At 35.3% G+C, this 19,058-nt stretch overlaps 1 protein-coding gene across 2 annotated transcripts; it reads left to right on the top strand.

Moving 5' to 3' along the window:
• Window positions 1-5,267: 5,267 nt before the first annotated feature.
• LOC112506672 (putative tRNA (cytidine(32)/guanosine(34)-2'-O)-methyltransferase) lies at window positions 5,268-18,233 on the top strand. 2 transcript variants are annotated; one of them, XM_025110894.1, is made up of 12 exons: window positions 5,268-5,578; window positions 7,718-7,764; window positions 7,849-7,942; window positions 8,059-8,108; window positions 9,492-9,541; window positions 10,646-10,754; window positions 11,612-11,672; window positions 11,776-11,828; window positions 12,994-13,086; window positions 13,903-13,966; window positions 17,010-17,117; window positions 17,856-18,233. In XM_025110894.1, the coding sequence occupies exons 2-12, from the start codon at window positions 7,738-7,740 to the stop codon at window positions 18,080-18,082; spliced, it is 936 nt and encodes a 311-aa protein (XP_024966662.1). In that variant the 5' UTR covers window positions 5,268-5,578; window positions 7,718-7,737; the 3' UTR covers window positions 18,083-18,233. The 2 variants fall into 2 exon arrangements, with proteins under 2 accessions (XP_024966662.1, XP_024966663.1); XM_025110895.1 differs by lacking the exon at window positions 17,856-18,233 and adding an exon at window positions 17,378-17,833.
• Window positions 18,234-19,058: the final 825 nt, after the last annotated feature.

The following is a 19,058-nucleotide window of genomic DNA, read 5'->3' as shown; positions in this document are numbered from 1 at the left end:
TTGTAATATTACCAATGATAATAAAATGAGTATTTCATGTACTTCACTGAAAAAGATCCCTGAAAACAGTAATACTGACACAAGTCTATGAGTTCTAGTGTTATTTTTTTTACATTCACTAACAATCTCTAAGTCAGTAAATAAGCTTTCAGTTTCAGTTTCCATACTTGTAAGTTTCTCTTCAATATAACTTAAGGAAAATTCTCAAGCAGAGACTGACTCACTGAAAAAGATCCCAAAATAGTAAAAATGGACATGTACTTTATATGTAACTTTTCCTTACTATTATTTGATAAGACAACTTTCTTTATGTTGTCTTGTTATCATCAAATAGGGGGAGATTGTTGATCCTCTCTCTCAATGATTTGATGATAATCCCTTTTCACTTATACGTTGTATTTATGTTTCTGTCTTTTCAGTTCCAGCGATCATCACTGAACCTGTTCAGTGATCGCTAAAGAACTTGTATTGTAATTCAATCAGAGACATCGATACTTCAAGAAGACAACACTCACACCAAAGAACCTTCAGCTAATGTCGAAGACTGAAACTGATGATTAGAGACTGGCGAGTACGTGATCTGAAGCGGTACTCAGTGATTACAAGCCTATCTACATATGTGTGAAGACTGCTCAAGCCTTAGCGAATGCTGAAGAGACCTTCAGGTTATTCCAGCATTCAGCGATCAAAGGAAGCTTGCTTAGCGCGATTGTTGTTGTCTTGTCCTTATACACACAAAGGACAAACCCATACCCTTCTAAACGTTGGTACGGTATGGAGCCGACTTGTTGAATCTATTGCCCACCAACTTTAGGTAAGGATGTCTGCTCATGAATAGTGCTTTTTATACTATTTACTGTAGCAAAGGACAAACCTTCCTCTTAAGGCTTGACACGCACTCTAACCCTACCATTTTGCATTAAATGAACATTTAATGCAATGAGTATAAATAGAAGTGTTTCTTCTCCATCCAGAGAGCGCGCAACTCACTCTCTAAACCTAATTCTTACTTTGAGCATTTTCTAGCTTAAGTAAAAGAACTTTTCTTACATCATTTCTTTTCTCATTTGCTAAGAATCTGTGTGTAATCAAAGATTGTTTAGATAGGTTTTCTTACCTTATCTTTCCGCAAACAGACTTGTAAAATTTGTATTGATCTTCTTTATCAATATATATTTTAAATTTGAAAATATTGTGTTTGTATTCATCCCATCCCTTTTCTACAAACTGTTTTACTTATCTTGTAGACCCTCAAGGGACCAACAAGACCTCACCATTATTGACTTTCCCTTTCCCACGTGTACCAAACCAAATTGAAAATCTCAATTTCAAAAGAAAAGTTCAAATCGGCTGCGGAGAGGAAAAAGAAAAACCCTAAACTACCCAAATTAGGCACCACACCATCGCTCAACACCGCCTCATCATCGCAACAGCACCGCAACAACACGAAAAGCCGACCACTGCTCCCCAGTCGGGCGATTAGCAGCTGCATACAGTCCCGCATCTCTTGTTAGCAGCACTCTACTTTGTACTCTCTCGATTAGACTCTCTAAAACGACCTCTCTTTCAAGCTTGGTAAGTTGTTTAGACCTAATTTTAAGTTGTTTTTATCACTTTATAACCTATGAAAGTTTGGGGTTCAAAGAAAATTTCTTTTTTGCTGTCATTTGATCATCTCTAAATCTTTTAGTTTGGGGTTCATAGACTAAATAATGACACTTCTTCCCTCAAAAGCACACATTTCTTTTTTGCCGTCATTCACTCGTAAAGACATGAACTTTTACAGGTTAACTAAATCTCATTGTTGTCATTTCTTTTTTGCTTTTATAGAATCGGTGTAAAATCAGAAAACAAAATGGAAACTTATGAAGTGGAATCSTCTCTTGGGACAATATGTTATATARTTGGAACTTATTTTGTTACTAAACATCTAAAAAGTTATGCTTTCATAGATCATATGGTGAGCTATAATGTTTGAAATTTGATGGAAAACACATTGAGTGACACTCATTTGTTACTAAACATCTAAAAAGTTATGCTTTCATATGATTAAGTTACTGTTTGTACTTTTTGTTTTCATGAACAATGACTTGGTCAACGTTTGGTATAAAGTATGGTTACTTGATCAGTATAAACCTCCAGATTCTAGAATATTAAATCATGAATTGTTGTAAAGTGGATTTAAAACATTTGATGGATCAGATCCGATCATCCATTGGATGTCGATTCTAGTCCAATCCAATCCGATTAATATTGATTGGATTCAATCCAATCCAATGGATGTCCAATAATAATATCCAATGGATGGAACCGAACCGGTTCAACTATTCATTGGATTGGATTGGTTGTCCAATTTAATTGGATTGGATAGGTTGGAAAAATCCAACATTCAATGGATGATTGGATCAGTTTCGGTTCCTTTCACATCTAATAGATGTCAACCGATGAAAAGCCCTACGGTGAAGTATATATCAACATAAGTTTAAAAATTGTTCCAAATCTCAATGGTTCACTATGTCACGTTCTCTATTTGTTTGAAGACTACCAATAACATGCAAATAAGAATTTCAGAAGAAATTGATGCATATACTACAACATAATGATTTACCTACAAGTTTTTACCCTTAAATCCATTTTTCTCAAATTTAAACGACCAAGAGTTTATTTGTTTGTTTTTTTGTTAAGACATGTACACATAAAGGCATCTATCCTGTAATTGATCAATTGTTGTTTGTTTTGGATTTTGAGCAAACAGTCTGAAGGACATAATTTCCAATTTCATCCTCTATTTGGATTTGTGGAGAACACGCGAATTGAAGCTTTTATTAGTATTTTGAATGGCAAAGGGATTTGATTAAACCTCTTTGTTTGATCTAATATTGGTTTAGTCGTATGACAACTAACATGAGACGCATTATTAAGGATGTTTTTCTATTTTAGTTTCTTGTTGGGATTGTATAATGACCTGAATGAAGACACTAACCCGAAGCACCCCAACCCATCTAGTTGGATTGAACCAATATAACTAGCAACATAGGTCTAAGTAGTTTGAGTTTGAGCTATATAGTGGTTTGATCAAGTTGATATTTGGTCTGATCCTTCTTTAGCCTTTAGCCCAATTCATCTCGAATTGCTTGGTTAGGCTAACCCAAACCAAATGCATTGTGACAAATAGTTTGAGCCATATAATGGCTTAATGACACCTATTTGTATGATTTGATCTTGTTTTTCCTTCTATCCTGACTTAAAACAGACTCTTGATTAGGGTTTTGGCATTTGAATTGCCTACTGCCTATTCTTTTTCCCTTAATTACCTCAATCAATCTTGTTAGACTACACCAGATGCAATCAAGCTAATATTTGGTTCATTCTCTATGTCATAGTAACATGGAAGAAGATATATGTTCAAATTAAGAAAAGGGATAGTCGTAAGCCAACAAATTACAAAGACCAAAAACATTTGAACACCCATTTATTCATCAAAACCCCCTTATTCATCATAATAGCAAAATGGTCTCCCTTTTTCATCTTAACACATGTATCAACAATATTAAAGCTTTTTGAATGGAAGGATAATAACCAGAGTGGCTTAACACAAAGATAACAAAAAACGTACTAGAATTTCAGTGGCAATAAAACAGGGCAATTACCCGGGAGCAGGACGACGAACCAAGGGTGGAATGTCAGAAATGGTTTGGTTGGAGGCATGTACTCTATTACATAGAATCGTTTTGGCACAAACAAAAATAAGTTAATATTGAACCAACTTTTTAATATCTATTTTTGATTTTTCTTTATTATAGCATTGTTGCTTTTTTTTAACATAACACTGTACTTTCAGATTTTTCTTTATTATGACATTATACATTGAAAAATTACCCATTATACCAACGAATGACCTATTAATTTGAATGTACAATGTTGTGTTAAAAAATGAAAGCAACATTGCTATAATAAAGAAAGCTTTTATATTATTGATACATGTGTTAAGATGAAAAAGGGAGACCATTTTGTTATTTCGATTAATAAGGAGATTTTGATGAATAAATGGGTGTTCAAATCTTTTTGGTCTTTGTAGTTTGTTGGCTTACGACTATCTTTTTTTCTTTAATTTTGAACTAATAACTTTTTCTATGTTACTATGACATAGTGGATGAACCAAATATTAGCTTGATTACGTCGGTGTAGTCTAACGAGATTGATTGAGGTTATTATGGTAAAAGAAATAGGCAGTACGCAATTCAAATGCCAAAACCCTAATCAAGGGCCTGTTTTAAGTCAGAATAGAAGGTAAATCAAGATCAAATCATACAAAAGGTGTCACTAAGTGTGCGTTTGGTACACTGGACAGAACAGGACAGTGATCCCTGTCCCAGGTTTGACATGACTTTTATGTGGAACAGACAAGAATAAAGTGAAACAGGCCTGTTCCATCCCTACCCCATGGAACAAGGTGAAACAGACTTATATTTTATCAATATAATCTCAAAGCAAAACTTAATTCTCTTCTAAAACATCAAATAGATCTCCTTTTTACATTTTATTCATTTTTTAAATTTTATTTATTGTATTTTATGTTTCTTAAACTTTCATTTTACTGTCTTTAAAATATTATTTTTATAAGGTTTTTATTAATTTATGTAATTTATTATATATTAATAATAAAAAATAATGTAGAAAAGAGATAAAAATAAAAATTGGAAACTACATAAACTTTTTATTTGGTGTCATTTTAATTGTTTTGACGAAAACTTTCAAATGATATATTTTGTTATAAAAAATAATTATTCTATTATAATTTAATAAATTACATAAATTAATTAAAATAAACAACTCATTAGGGTTAAATTGGTTATTTTACTTGTTTTGCTATGTCCAGTTTTCTCTTACCAAACGTTGAACAGTTGTTCTATCTTGTCCTGTCCTGTTTGGACACCAAACACACCTAGGGATGGTGATTTGGCCAGACCCGGTGGGGAACCCGGTTCACCGACCCAGACGGTGACAAGGATTCCCCGCTAAAACAGGTACCGGGGTTGGGGCCGGGGCCGGATATTGTATCCCCCGACCCACCCCGTACCCGGTATATTCAATATTGACTATTTGACTTATTTCATATTTGGGCTTTGGCTTTGGTGCTTGGGCAGTTGGGCTTTTGGTTATATACTTGGCTTTGGTGCTTGGGCAGTTGGGCTTTTGGTTATATACTGAATTACTGATACACGCAGTCACGCACAGCACTCACGCTCACGAAGTCACGATTCATCTCTTCTCAAATCTCAATCACACAGCAGTCCCGATTCCCGAACGTCTGCTCACAACTCACAAATCACAACCCTCGTCGGCTCGTCGCCGTCGGCTCACCGCACACACCACAGGTCCACAAGACCCACAACCCTCGTCGGCCGGCTCGTCCTCGTCACAACCCACGATTCAATCAAGGAGTAATCGACCAACACGGCAACATAGCCAGCACTCAAACTCTCAAACCGTAACACTCAAACCCAGTCGTCTTCTCTTCTTCATCGAATTGCAGCAGTGAGCCACAGCCACCGGTCGTCTTCTTCGAGCCTTCGAGGTCAGCCTTTTCTTTTTGAGTGTTGAATACAGTGATGTGGGTTCTAATTGCCATGTATTTGATAAGCTGCTATGATATTTCAAATTGCCAAAACAGGACTTGATCACTGTCTTCATTATCTTCAACACTAATCCCTTCCCCCCAAACAGAAAAAAACCACACACTCACATCCTCCAAATCCCCTCTCCCCTCACCAATCATACTAGACAACGAGAGTAGATAAGTAACATTTGCATATTTCCAACAATTTTGCCAATTTCACTAAGATTTACGAAAATCAAGGATCTTCATATACCAAGATGATTTAGGAAAATCAAGGATCTTTATAACTTGGGTGTTGACCGGGGGTTGACCGAAATTTGACCTGGGCAGAAAGGTAAATCCCCTTACTGGATATAAACCGGGGCCGGGGACTGTGGAAATAAACCGGGGCGGGGGTCAGGGCCGGGGATTGCAAACCCCGCCCCATCCCGCCCCGTTGCCATCCCTAAACACACCCTAAAAACGATTATATGGCTCAAATTTTTTGTCATAATGCATTTGGTTTGGTTTTTCCTAACCAAGCAAGTCGGGATGAATTGGGCTAAAGGCTAAAGAAGGATCAAACCAAATATTAGCTTGATCAAACCACTACATAGCTCAAACTCAAACTACTTAGACCTATGCTGCTAGTTATATTGGTTTAGTCCAACAAGATGGGTTGAGATATGCTTCGGGTTAGTGTCTTCATTCAGGTCAATTATACAATCCCAAGAAACTAAAATAGAAAAACAACCCTAATAATGCGTCTCATCAGAGTTGTCATACGWCTAAACCAATCTTAGATCAAACAAAGAGGTTTGATCAAATCCCTTTGTCACTCAAATTACTAATAGAAGCTTTGATTTTCGTGTTCTCCACAAATCCAAATAGAGGGTGAAATTGGTAATTATGTCATTCARACTGTTTGCTCAAAACAMAAAACAAACAACAATTGATCATTAACAGGAGAGATGCCTTTATGTGTACATGTCTTAACAAACAAATAGACTCTTAGTTGTTTAAATTTGAGAAAATTTATAGATTTAAGGGTAAACTTGTAGGTGAATCATTATTTTGTAGTATATGCATCAATTTCTTTTGGAATTCTTATCTGCATGTCATTGGTAGTCTTCAAACAAATAGACAACCTGACATAGTGAATCGATATATACTTCACCATATTGTGCATCTCTTATTTTGGATTTGGAACAATTATTAAACTTATGCTGATATATACTTCACCATATCGTGCATCTCTTATTACTTTGAACCGAGGGAGTGTTAATACTCAAGACTCTGAAGTGGAAGACATTTAAACTTACCCCTTTCAGTCGCATGAAATTGCATGGCCTGATCAGACATATCTCAAATACCTTTCATGAACACAAGTAATTGTATTTATGATGAGTTGATGACAATAGGCAAACAAGTAATACTCCATTGTTCTCAAAACAAGTGTAGCAGCATTGTTTTATTGGAACATACACAGTTTAATGAAACTCTTAGCATTATGGTCAAATACGTAATATGCCCTTTAATAAAACAAAATCGAGAAAACTTGTGGACCATGATCAACTGATCAAGCTCATCAATATCTTGTAATGGCTGCCGATATGCAAATAGGTGGAAAAAGATCTTTCTAGAAAAGGAACATTGCATTTATATGGGACAAATTCAAAAGTGTAAGTGTTGCATATATTTTGAGTATCAAAGGAGTATTAGATTATAAGGTTACGATAAAGGAAATGTTGCAATTTGCGCTGAAAACGAAGTTGCTGCAACTTGTATGGGTCAAAAGTAGGTATGTGCATTTGGATCGGACTTGTTCCAGATTGGATAAAGACCGGTCCATGACGTCTTCTGTCCTTACCGTCTGTCCTCTTTCCGGCAAACTTTTTTAAGTCGAACCAGATTTTTTTCAGTCATACCAGATAAACACTGGTCTTTTTTCCTTAACCTGAGAAAGACCGGACCGGTCTGGACAGGATAAAAGCAGGCCCAGCTTCTAATATTTTAAATCTGTTAATTTTTTTATGGACCAGACCAAAAGTCTAGTCCGAATCTGATTTTACTGATTGGAGTCCAAATCCTCATCTAATGGTTGTTTGTATGTACTAGAGGATAAGCAAGTGCAGATAATGGGAAAAGCCTCGAGAGATAAAAGGGTACCATTGTTGTTTTCATGAATTAAATTATCTTTCTATTTTATCGATGCTCTATCTTAGCTTAGTGAGATAAATTGCACATAGGATATCTACTACCGCAAAGCAAAAGAGGAAGGTTGGCGGGCACGGAGTGCCTTTAAGCTCCTTCAAATTGATGAGGAGTTCAACATCTTCGAAGGTGCAAATTAAATGAACTTTGTATTCATTTAAGATGAATGATTGAATTCATACATTCTTATTTTGATGCAATTAGTTTTAGGCATAATGAACTTTATGATATTGTTAGACTTTCAGGAGTCAAGCGTGTGGTAGATCTATGTGCTGCACCTGGTAGCTGGAGTCAGGTATRTGATGCTGCKCATCTACTCTTGATTTCTGTTAGTCTTGACTTGTCTAATGCATATTTATTTCTATGTCAAAGTTCCTCCATGAACTGACTTTTCTTAATGTTTTGTTTCTCTGTCTCCTCAGTCCTCACTCTCTTGTTAATGAAATATTTTGTTTACATTTTGAACTTTTTTTTTGAAGAAAATTTTTGAAATCGATGTTTGTGTATGCCTGTATATATGACTACATATCATTTGGAGTTTGATGAGTGTCAATAGGTTCGTAAGTTGTATTTTCGAATCTCTTATTATATTGACAGATTCTCAACAATTCTATTACGGGGCATGTGCACATGTAATTTGTCTCATAACAATATACTCTGTGATCCATCTATAGGTTTGATACAGTTAACGACTACAATATACCATTATATGTACATTCTTTATTGGCCCGAGAAACCCCCCTGGTACGTGCACAATTTTCTATTTCGAGGCTTGGCCACACCTTAAGGTTAATTTCATTGTTAGGTGAAATTGCCCAAACACCTATTGGCTAGATATGTATACCTCTCCTGGTACATTGCCAAGGCAGTACATCTTCATCATGAGAGGAAAGGAATAGATCTTTGCACATTGCTTTCCAAAGTATATGTTATCGCATAACTAGAGAGTGAGCCATAAAATGGGAATATATAAATAGGGAAAGTAAAGTATGAAACCCAAATATCATTTTTTTCGACAGATGTAATGAAAGCCTGAGCAAGCATAGTAATCACACATCTTTAGTGTATGTTTGAATTTGTGATTAAGTAATAAAAAATTGCACTTTATTTTATTTGTGCTGGAATTTTGAATATATGTTTGAAAGAAATGTAACACGTGTTTCTTTTATCATGTATTTTCATGTTTTTTACAAAAACTTCTTGCTTAGATATTTGTGCTTGCCTCTTGTCGGAAGTGATATGAATTCTTCATTGCTTTCACAATGACGAGGCCTTGTCTTAATTTTCTTAGAAATAGAATTTTTTTGACGGTAGTAATGTGTTTTTTTACTAGATATTATGGGTTCTATTTGCTTTTCAATTGCATTTGTAACAAGTGTGGAAGTGGTTGAACATGCTTTTGTTATGCTTTATCATGAGTCTGGTGCTTGCATGCTTTCTTTGCTGATAAAAAAGACACAAGGTTTCTGCTTTTGGTATTTTAGACTATGGACAGGAGACTCTTCTCAAACCCCGTCATCGTCAGTAATCTGAGGGATATTATATCTATGATCTTCTTTGTTCTTCTATGCACTAGCACAAATGAAATGCTGCATTACGAGTTTGTATTTCATCTTACATATTTCTAAAGTATTAATATTGCATCTGTTGCACTAATAATTCAGATATCTTTTTGTAGGTTTTGAGTCGGAAGTTGTATCTTCCAGCTAAGCTATCATCTGATTCAAAGTGAGTATGATTAAGTGTGTTTGAAGTAAGATGTGATACAAACCTAACTGCCACACCATCCACAAGAACCCTGTGTCGGGTTTTAATTGTTTCATGAGCTATGCTAGTGCCTGTAACATATCGTCAGTTGTTTGGTAGATGTGGGCATTGCATTCTTTTTTATCAGTAGTGGAACCAAATAGATTATTATGCCRTGTGACTGATGCTTGCATAAATTCAGGCTAAAGGATCATCAAATAGTGTGCTCATTTAGTCTGGTTGYCTTGTGATTCTAGTTACTACTTTATAAATAAGGGCTAAATGCAACAAATTTTGCCTTAGTTCCTATTTAATTTAATGGACATTCCTTTTTCTCAATCAATGTAATAAGTTTTTTTTAATATTATTCATTTAATACCCATTTGACCTGTAACCTGATCTTGTAATATTTGATGACTTGGATGGCAAGTTGTCAATCAATATACTTTTTCCTGGTAACCTGCGGATCCATCATTTTATTTTTTTCAATCAGTATAACTTGAAAACTTGGCATCAATATTATCAAGTTACAAAAATCAGCCCATTGCTAGTTAAAATGGTTAAAARTTAGGTAATTTGAAACTTCATTAAATTGAGAGTGAACAAATATTCTTCGTTACACTAAATAGGAACTAAAGCAAACTTAGTTGCATTTTTCCCTATAAACAATGTTACTCCAAAACATAAAKTGATGTCTTAAATACAAAAAGTTTACATAAATGCTTGAAATTCATTTTTTTCGAATTAATAATACTTCAGATGGAGTTATTCTTGGAAATCCTGGTAGTTTAGGATAAAAACTAATTAATCTGGGAAGAGAGGATGGTTCCAAGTAACCTAAACATACTTTTGCACRTATAAATTTGATTTTAATGATAAACTAAATTTTCACTAGTCTTGAAATCATAGAATTAGTATTTGAGCACCTTCTCTTATTCAAGTGTGAATGGACATATATTAGTMCTCATGTCACATTACAATTTGCGGAATGTTTTTATATTTCATAAGCTAAAAGACTTTATTTATGCTCTTATGCTTACAAGATACACATGACTTACGTACTCAAATTTGAATCATGATTTACAGAGATCRTGATCTTCCACTCATTGTGGCTATTGATTTACAACCCATGGCTCCAATCGAAGGTGTTATCCAAGTGCAAGGAGACATAACAAATGCTCGAACAGCTGAAGTGGTGTGTTGARCTCTTTCACTTATCCTTGTTTCACTCCCTTCTAGAAGAGAGTTAGATGGTGTTCTTTTGTATCTTTTTATGTTCTTATGAGTTTGAACCTTATACATTAGTCTCTGGCACAACTTCCTAATTCTTAATTCATTGCWTAAAACTTTTGATTTAATTCTTTGATTTGGTTGCCTGTTTAAATATTTACATACATATATAGTATTTGAAAACTTGTAGGTTTGATGCACAATTATAGTAACTGATATGAATGATAACATAAGATGAAGAGTGCAAATGATACAATGTATGCTGAATAGTTCTAACTTATTTTCTTGGTTTACATATACTAATACTGTTGATATAATATATACACACATTGGGCAGATAATAAGATAGACCAGGGGTTGTGTCGTTGTCTTACCTTTGCTATGTTTCTTTGCACCTRCTTCTGTTTATATGGTGTTGCTTACTTTTCTCTAGCCTTGKTTATTTTTAGAATTAGGACTATCTTCCTTTCTAGTCGCAAGTTCTTCACTTTCAAACTACTTTTTTTAAGCTCTTCACATGTTTGCATACATCCCACCCCACAACTCCATATCTGGCTGGGATATACTGGATTCTTTTCACGGTTTATCATATACACACATATTCCATTCACCTTCTGCTCTCTTCATGGTCTCTGCATCCCCCTGCATGAGTGGATGAACTCGTGGACTTTTCTGCACTTGCTTGAATTTCCTTATTTTACCCATTGATGCATCTAAAAGAGTACACGATTTTTAGAGTCCTTGCAGGCTTGCAGCTGTTTTTTACCTGCTGTATAAATTGGTGCTTTCCTTCATTTATTTTTATTTCTTATTTATTTTCAGGTCATTAGGCATTTTGATGGATGCAAGGCTGACCTAGTTGTCTGTGATGGTGCTCCTGATGGTAAGATYRTTTATATGTTTTTGCRCATTTGTTGTCGTAAATTTCCCACAAGTTCTCCCCTTYGACATGTCTTCTTCATTGTACTTCGAACTTTGGAATGCAGTAACTGGACTACATGACATGGATGAATTTGTTCAATCACAATTGATATTGGCGGTAATCGTTTCAAATCCATACTTCATATTAGATAAGATTAATCTTATGTAGTGAAAAGCAAGTTGCTTTTAAATAGAATTTGTTTCTTTGATGTCATTATGCATTCCAAACACCAAATATGCTTTTATCTTGCTTATAATCTAACATTGCTACCTAGGTAGGAGGATAGATAGAATTGTATCCAATCTTAAGTCTTGGCAGATGATAACGAGTATGCAAGATTTTGAAAGATGAAAATGTGAGGCGCTGTGTTCTCCCTTGTTGATCTTGAAGGTTGGTTTTTTGGGGGTAGGGTTGGACGTGCATGAGGGAGGAGAGAAAGTGTGACCGGGAGGAGAGGAGAGGAAGCGTTAGGGAGGGAAGAGCATACAGAATGGTGTGTGAGAGAGTAGGAGGAGAGGAACTGTGAGGGAGGAGAGGAGAGAAAGAGAACGTTTTAGGGTTTCCTTTACAAAATAAAGAGTAGAATACAGCCCATACTCCTCATTATGTCCCAACCGATTTTCACGCCTCAGTACGCCTCAATGAATGCCTCTTCCATGGGAAGTGTACGTCTCAATTCCACCAGCAGAGGCGCAGCCTCAGATGCGATTTTGGATCGCCTCGTCTCGAGGCATACACCTTGACCTTTTAAAACCATATGTACTTGATAGGGGGTTTAAAATATAATACTATTCTGGACTTTGAACAGATTCAACCACCTATTACATGTGGTCTTGTTTGTCGGTAGACATTGTCTTCAGGAGAAGTGCAATTTAAACTTGAAGGTAGGGACGATAATATCAAGGTGAATGTTAGGGATTAGTAGAGTTAGTGTAGATTCTTCTTGTGCTAAAATAACGATGAAATTGTGATTATTTTTATGTTGCAATGGTAATAACAAATACTTAAGCTTGCTAGAGGTACCATCCTCTTTTTAGAAAAATCAAAATACCTTTTTCACCTGTTTCTCATCTAATTGAATACGCATAGCCCAACTAATTTTACTTATGCTTTTTGGTTATCTTTTGTTGTAAAGTATGTGAATTGAACAAAAATTTTGCATGTAAAAAGTACTCTGGCTACTGTAGTAACTTATTGAACTTGAACAGTTTGATGTTGTCATATTTGTGGACTTCTGGAGTTCATTCAATGTTAATGCTATTTGAGAAAACTTCATTTTCAGGGGTTAACTATCGTAACTCACATACTCAAGAATGGTGGAAAATTTATTGCAAAGATCTTCAGGGGAAAGGACACAAGCCTCCTATATTGCCAGGTCCGAAATTGTGCTTATGACTTCCAGCTAGGAGAACTAGTTCCTTCAAATCCATAAGCTGATCCTCTAGTAATTTCAAGTAGAATGCTTGTTCTATTCTTGTTTCAGTATTTCAGCAACTTCTATGCATAAGTTTTTTGATTSGTGTACCGAGTGGTACATCCTTTCAAGGTGTTCCTTATACGCRTTTTGATGTATACGATTATCTGAAGGTGTTTAATTGTGTTTTAAGCGTATATTGTTTATGGAATCTGGAAAATAACATAATTTTCAACTAATAATCTATAAAGAACAACCGAGTTTGCTTAAATAAGTGAAAAACATGAGAATAAGCATGTGTATGATGTAGATGCAATTTGAACATTCAACCATCTGAATATTTAGAAGAGGGAAATACAGTTAAAACTGAAGTAGCTGAATAGCTGATACCCATAACATAAATTTGACTAAAAGATGGGCCAGTTGATGCYATCAATTAAAAGACCCGCAGTTTCTCTTCCTTTGGGAGGTGTGTGACTACAACTGTGCATGAGTTATACATAAATCAGTGCTTGTGTTTGCCAACTTYRGAGATAGGCAATTRCTTGGAATTGATGRTACATGTTATACAGATTCTTCATTTTCTASATTACCAGTATGCTTTGATTCTTTTCTTCTTTGAGACAACTGCTAGTGGCTTCCTTGATCCATATATGTAAAACGTGAAACAAATAGTTAGCTTGCTCTTGGTGAATGTGAACAGGCTATTACATGAAGCTCAGTTGTGCTTTTGTAATTCCAGCTTGCTGAGTTGTCTTATGATCTGATTTCTTGCAGTTAAAGTTATTTTTCACAGAAGTAACTCTTGCAAAACCAAAAAGTAGCCGAAATTCAAGCATAGGTGAGTCCCACTTGAATCTTGTCTATTTTAATAAGTGACTCAGTGGCAGCCAGCAAAGTTACCACCTAACTGCCATATTTTTATTTTCTTGAATGTGTGATTATGATGAGAGAGATTGTGCATTATTATTATTATTCATAGAAGCAACTCTTTTGTCATCGAGAGGCAATTAACCAGGAAACAGACTAACATTTGATAATATTTTTATAAAACATGTATGCATATGCCCAAACCCAAGATAATTAGTAAGAAGACTTGGCATGGTACACATAGTAAAAAATAACTCAAATAAAAACGTTCAGATATTCTTTTATACAAATACAACTGGAAGTGTCCAGACAATTTATCCAAGGGCTAAACCCCAAACTACTTCCTATAGCTGACAAATTAAGGCTTGGGTAATATTTAATTTTTGTCATGTAGTAGTCCGGACATTAATAGAAGTATGGAGAACTCCTGACGTTAATATCAAGGTTGAATAGACATAGTTTGAGAAGTGCAAAAAGTGGTGTTTGGTGCTAATTTATGAGAAAAAATCTTGGGGTGTTCATACAATGAGCAAGTTTTTGATAGAGCGATTGATAAAGATGTAGTTATAAGCAATGACGGACCCAGGTTCTCTTCTGAGCGGGTGCACCTTTAAGGACGGGGGGGAAGTCAACACGATTTGACTCGGGGGAAAGTCAATTGTGTTGATTTGGGGAATAAAATACATTTTTTCAATATGGAATCGACCTTGACCTTTTGAGCAAGGCGCAAGACTACGTCTTACGCCCAACCTGTTTTTAGCCAAATTCCACCTTTAAGGGGGTCTTTTTTGGTTTTGTGGTCGATTTCTTAAAATTTTCCAATTTTTAGGATTTGATTTTGATTGTCTTTTACTTTTTTTTTTTTAGGTTTCCACTTTCCAATTTCATTGCTTTATGCATCTAGGACTTCTAGTATTAAATAGGATGTTTTGCAAATTAAAATTAACTAACCAAATTAAAATCAACACTAGGTTTGAACAAATGAAAATTGATCAAACAAATTTAGGGAAAATCAGATTTAAGGCAAACCTAGAATATATGGATTAAAAGCAGATGATAGGAAAAAGTTAAATGGAGTCGATGACAAATATATGGCCTTTGTGTTGGCCAACTGCTCTATCATGTGATGACACATTGTAAAATGGTCAAGCTTTACAACTTCAAACGTGGAGCCCATGGGCTAGCTTAAGGGGCACACATGTGGCTTTAACCTCATCTGTGAGACAGGACCCGTGCTCAGCTGATGATAATTATAAGAATTTAAAAAGTTGAACAACTAAATATTAAATCGAACGTGGGACCTCTTGTAGGGCAAGCTTTAATCCGACCTTTTCAGACCATCTGACCGATATTAGATTTATTGTTACATTTTTGGTTTTTAAATATTACTGGGCACCCTTCAAAATTAAGCGTGTGCACTTTTAAGGTGCCTATTCTCTTGTGATAATGGAGTAGCGGTAGCATGGGACCCCCGCGGCTTTTAGTAGGTATGCCCCTAGTCATAAGATAAAAGAATTATTGTGTAATGGTTGCAAGCTTCAATGACATGTGTCGGAAGTAGTATAGGTAAGTAGCGTTGGGATCATGTGATCAGTAAGTACTAAAAGGTAAGTTCGATAGGATGACAGTGAGATATGCCTATGCCTAGGGTTTTCTTATCAAGGGTATTGTAGTCTAAATTTTTCTTGCTCGGGATGTCTTAACTAGGATTTCCGTTTATATAAATGGAGTTGTGATGCTTTATATTGAAGATCAAACTATTGAATAGTGGAATAGAATATTTAGTTTTTAATGAGAAGTTGCTCTAAAGAATCTCCCAATTTTGCACAATCTCCTTGAGTGTAACGCTTCAGGCCAATGTGAACAATTTAAAAAAAAAAAAACCAAAACAATGGAGCCCGGTATATCTCGCCCGGAGTTGGTTTGGGGAGGGTAAGATATAAGCAGACTTGGCCTCTACCTCAAAGAGTAGAGCGGCTGTTTTGGTGAAGATCTCCAGCTTGTGAAAGWTGTMMGTAAGAGGGAAAAGATTGTAYGCTTAAATTTATAAAAGATGGACATTAGTAAGAAAAAACAATATGGAGAGGCAAGGCAAGTGAACAACGTAAAACTTAACTACCTACCCACCTTGCCAGCTCTCTTTCTCTCATCTAGATCTCCAACCCTAGTCTAGTACCCTAGTTTTGCATCTTCATGAACTTCTATCATAGTTCATGTCCTCAGAAAGGCCTAAAGCCGCCATGTCCAACCTTAGTTGCTCATCCCACGCCCTCCTCAGTCTACCCCTCAAACAATTTTCCTACAAGTTCTGTCCATGTTGTTCTGTAACTATACTTGCATCATATTTCATACCACTTTACCTAGGAGGCATGGGAGCAAGTGCATTGTATTGGGTCTGATACATATCGGGTACTAAAGAGACAAGTAGTCATGAATTACGAATATAAAAAGGAGCGCAGAGAAATGGAAAACGGAGTGTTTAGACCCTGGATATATGGATAATTGCTGTAAATTTTTTTAGGTTTTTATAACCTTAATTAAATATAAGCCGTCCAGGTATTTGAAATATCATATTTTTTTTGGACCTGGAAGCATAGAAAACCCTTAAGTAAGGACTTGAAATGACAAACATGAACTAGCCTCAAAAAATAAGTTAACCACACCCTAGAGATTTGTTTTAGTTTTGATAATGGGTCTACACACCTGGTGCATATCTTGCGACGCCCACACCCACATCCATTTTACATCCTGTGCAGATGTGGCCTCTAATATGAGTGCTTAATAGCTTTGTACTTTCCAAACTGGAAAGTGCTGCTTATGGTATGTTAATTTCTTGAACCCCTGACCTCCTAAAGGGCCAAAGGCCCATTTGGTTAGCTTCATATCGTTCTATGCATACTTCAGTCTTCCACATTACTTGGCGGTCTCTTGGTCGTGTTTTTGTGTAAAACTATGCTTCAATTATTTCAGCCGAATGAACAACTATGCCTGCTTGAATATTTTTTGGTAAACAGAGGCATTTGCTGTTTGTGAGAATTATTCACCTCCTGAAGGGTTCAACGAGAAAGATTTGCATCGACTCCTTGAGAAGGTTGGAAGTCCATCTGGTGCAGACGACTTAGGTATTTTATTCTACTATTTTTTTTTTTTTTTTTTTTTTTTTTTTTTTGTGATTGGATGGTTGGTATTTTACAACTTCAAATTCAATCTCTTTTTATGCATCTAACCTGGAAGGACTTGCATTTCAGTCTTTTCAGTTGTTTCTGATAAAGGGTCATTTTAAATGCGACCATTTCGCACCAAGGCTTGTTGGTTTTAAGTCTATGTACTGAACCTTCTCCTGATAGAGGCTCTTTTCTTGACTTGAACCTTGTTTTTGCAGGACAAGCCTTGACTTGTCTTTGCCTTGGTCCAAAATTTTCTATTTAATGTAACAAAGTTCTAAAATTTCCTTCTTCTTATACCTATTTTGACCGGTAAACTGTTTATCATGTAATATTTGATGACATTGATGTCAAGTTTACCGTCCACTTTGCCGTAACCATTTCGTAAACAGGTATCTACATCATCATATGTTACAAGATCAACATGTTATCACTTAAAAATGGGTATAAAATATGAAAATTTGAAACTTCATTACATGGATTGAGAGAAAAAAGATCTTCGTTACACTAAATAAGAACTAAACTAGACTTTGTTGCATTTTGATGCATGTTACTCTTTTAGCTATAACATATCATTATGAATTTATTAAATATAAACATGTGTAAGGTTATAACAGCCAGAAGATCTAATGTGTATGCACCTTTTAATGTTAAAACTGAAGTTGTGTGATTGATAGTGAATTTGTTAAATGGTAGATTGCAGTAGTGGATGGTTAGAAGGTGCAAACAAGGTATACATACCGTTTCTGGCTTGTGGAGATCTTAGCGGTTATGACTCGGACCGTTCATACCCGCTTCCTAAAGCCGCTGACGGAAGTTATAAGAGTTTGGATCCTGTGCAACCACCGATAGACCCGCCTTATAAGAGAGCTTTGGAAATGAAGAAAGCTTCTAACCATAATGGCTTTCAAAATCATCCTTAATTGCACTAATCATAACTATTCAATCGTTGTTCCTTAGTCACCTTCATTTTTCTGGTAGGTTGAAATTGTTCGTCTTTTAGATGTTGCTCCAAGTTGCGGTATTTAAGCTATCTTTATATTTTAATTTTATCAATTGCTAGTGGTTGACACTGCGTTTACGTAATTCCTTGGTAGTGAAGTACAATATAAAACATTGAATATTTAATCCCTTTGTTAAATAAGGTATGTGGCTCATGATATACATGAGATATATATAGAGAGAGATAGATGCAATCCTTTATATTTATACAATCAATACAACTTAATCTCAACCGTTCATTTAATTTGATGAATATGTGATTTCATAAAAGTTCAGATTATTTTTTTAATATAAAGTATTGATCATATTCACAACTTCTATATTATGCGTTATGATTTCATCTTAAAACTTTTAAGCTTTTATGTATAAATGTATTTTCCTGCTCCATTAAAAGAAGCATTATGGATATATCAAAATTAAAACAAGCTCATATGTAAAATGTATTCCAAAATAGTATGAATATATTGAAATTAATATCAATAAATTACATATTCCTTTGGTTTTAGAAAACCAAACATATTCAAAAGAACACTAAAAAGGAAAGTTGAAAAGAGTTATAAAAATGAAGAATATATAAATATTAAACATTCTATTTTCTGATCTTAAATCATCCGGTAATACCATATTAGCCATGTTATTATTACAAAAGAAATTGAAAGGAATGAAGTCTGGTCCAATGCAATCACCCTTCTTTTCAATATCACAAGAAGAGAGTGAATGCATCGAACCAGACAATATCCCTCACAAACCACTACTTGCCTCCTTCTTTGAACAGACCATTGATTTCGTCTTCTTCTTCCTCTAAACCCTAATATTCGTTCATGTATGTTTAATCTACACATACAGAACAATATGTGTGTGTAGTAGAGGTGCTCAAAAACCCGACCAACCGGATCA

The sequence above is a fragment of the Cynara cardunculus genome (genome assembly GCF_001531365.2).
Source record: "Cynara cardunculus var. scolymus isolate 2C chromosome LG 2, CcrdV1, whole genome shotgun sequence".
Classification (NCBI taxonomy): domain Eukaryota; kingdom Viridiplantae; phylum Streptophyta; class Magnoliopsida; order Asterales; family Asteraceae; genus Cynara; species Cynara cardunculus.
Note: the sequence above shows the minus strand (reverse complement) of the source record. Positions and strands in the feature narration are given on the sequence as shown.